Source organism: Triticum aestivum, chromosome 2B, assembly GCF_018294505.1.
Source record: "Triticum aestivum cultivar Chinese Spring chromosome 2B, IWGSC CS RefSeq v2.1, whole genome shotgun sequence".
NCBI lineage: Eukaryota > Viridiplantae > Streptophyta > Magnoliopsida > Poales > Poaceae > Triticum > Triticum aestivum.
The window spans coordinates 6,162,538-6,163,966 of NC_057798.1; the positions used below are offsets into that span (position 1 = coordinate 6,162,538).

At 55.5% G+C, this 1,429-nt stretch overlaps 1 protein-coding gene across 1 annotated transcript in view; it reads right to left on the bottom strand.

The window, feature by feature from the left end:
• LOC123047664 (cytochrome P450 89A2-like) overlaps positions 1–1,123 on the bottom strand; it is a 3,903-nt gene extending 2,780 nt beyond the window's left edge. Inside the window, exon 1 of the mRNA XM_044471232.1 lies at positions 3–1,123. Coding sequence (XP_044327167.1) covers positions 3–1,058 — 1,056 coding nt within the window. The 5' untranslated portion in view covers positions 1,059–1,123. The remainder of the gene's footprint in view (positions 1–2) is intronic.
• Positions 1,124–1,429: the final 306 nt, after the last annotated feature.

Here is a 1,429-nt window from a genome sequence, read left to right on the forward strand (position 1 = left end):
GCAAAAGACGTCGGCGGATGCAGCCGGAGTGCCTCCATGATCACAGCGTGCAGGTACTCCAGCTTCCCAAGAACAACCTCGCTGACTTCCTCGGCGTCCGCACCCACGACGGCATTGATCTCCTTCCGGACGGCCTCCTGTATGTCAGGACGCTTCACCAAGTTGGCCATGATCCACTGCAGCGCTGATGCTGTCGTTTCAGTTCCAGCACCAAGGAACTCGGAGCACATGCCGACGAGTTCACCATCGGACAGCCTTCTTCGATGCCGCCTTGGGTCCTGACTGTGGTCGTCCGGCACCTTGAGATCGATGAGCGTGTCCACATACACCGGCGTCTCGCTGGGTCGCCGGTGCCGGCCGCGACGGGAGTCGATGAGTGGTAGGTACGTCTGCTCCTGCTGCTGTCGCAGGGCGGCTAGCTTCTTCCACCGATTACGATAAATGAGCCTGGTCAGTGCGGGGAGCTTCGCGTGCGCGAACACGCGCGCCGTAGATAGGGACTTGACGAGGTCACTCTGAGCGTCGGCCATGGCACGGACGCGGTTATTGTCGATGTCGTCGCCGAAACACATGTTGGCCACCAGGCCAAACATAGCGTAGCGGATGCTCTCCGCCGCGTGAACCACGCCGTTTTTCCTCTGCTCGGCGAGGTCCACGACGAGTCCATGTAGTGCACGGCGGCGCGCTGACGCGTGCCGGTGGAGCTGCGTTGGGTGGAGGACCTCTGATGTGAGGTTGTGACGAATGGCGCGCCAGTGCTCACCGTAGGGAGCGGAGGTGATGTTCTGGTATTGACGGCGCGAGAGGATGGCGCTGGGAGAAATGGACGGTGGGCGGTTGGAGAAGGAGCCACCGGCGCTGCCGCGCACGAGAAGGCTGTGCGCCGTCTCGGGGTCCGTGACGAAGATGCTAGCTGGCTGTGGCTTCCACACCGTGGAGAGCTCCGGTGCCAAAACCGACTTGGCCCTCGTGAGAAGGGCTTTGATTGGCGATGCATGGTGGAGGAGGAGGAAGAGGAGAGCCAAGGGAAGCAGGGTTAGGAGGAGCAAGTCTGCCATGGCTTGATGGGTTGAGCTGCGCCTGCCGTATTTACTCACGCATGGGCTTGGCACGCGGTAGTTGAGCTGCATAGATGCCATTATAATATAATTCAATCTTTGGCTGATACAGGGGATGGGACGGTCTTTATTGCACCTTTATTGCTCACCTATAGACGGTTGTGAAAATAAGTATCGCCAACTTTTGAGTAGGCGCAAAAAAATACTTTCGACTTTGGAGTAGGGTTTATTAGTCCCTCCCATATTTTAAGTCAAAATTTAATCACATATTTGACTAGCAAATTGTCAATGCATGTCACAACAAATCAAATAATATTGTTGGATTCATATTTGAATGTAGTTTCCAATGATATTATTTTTTTAATGTATAG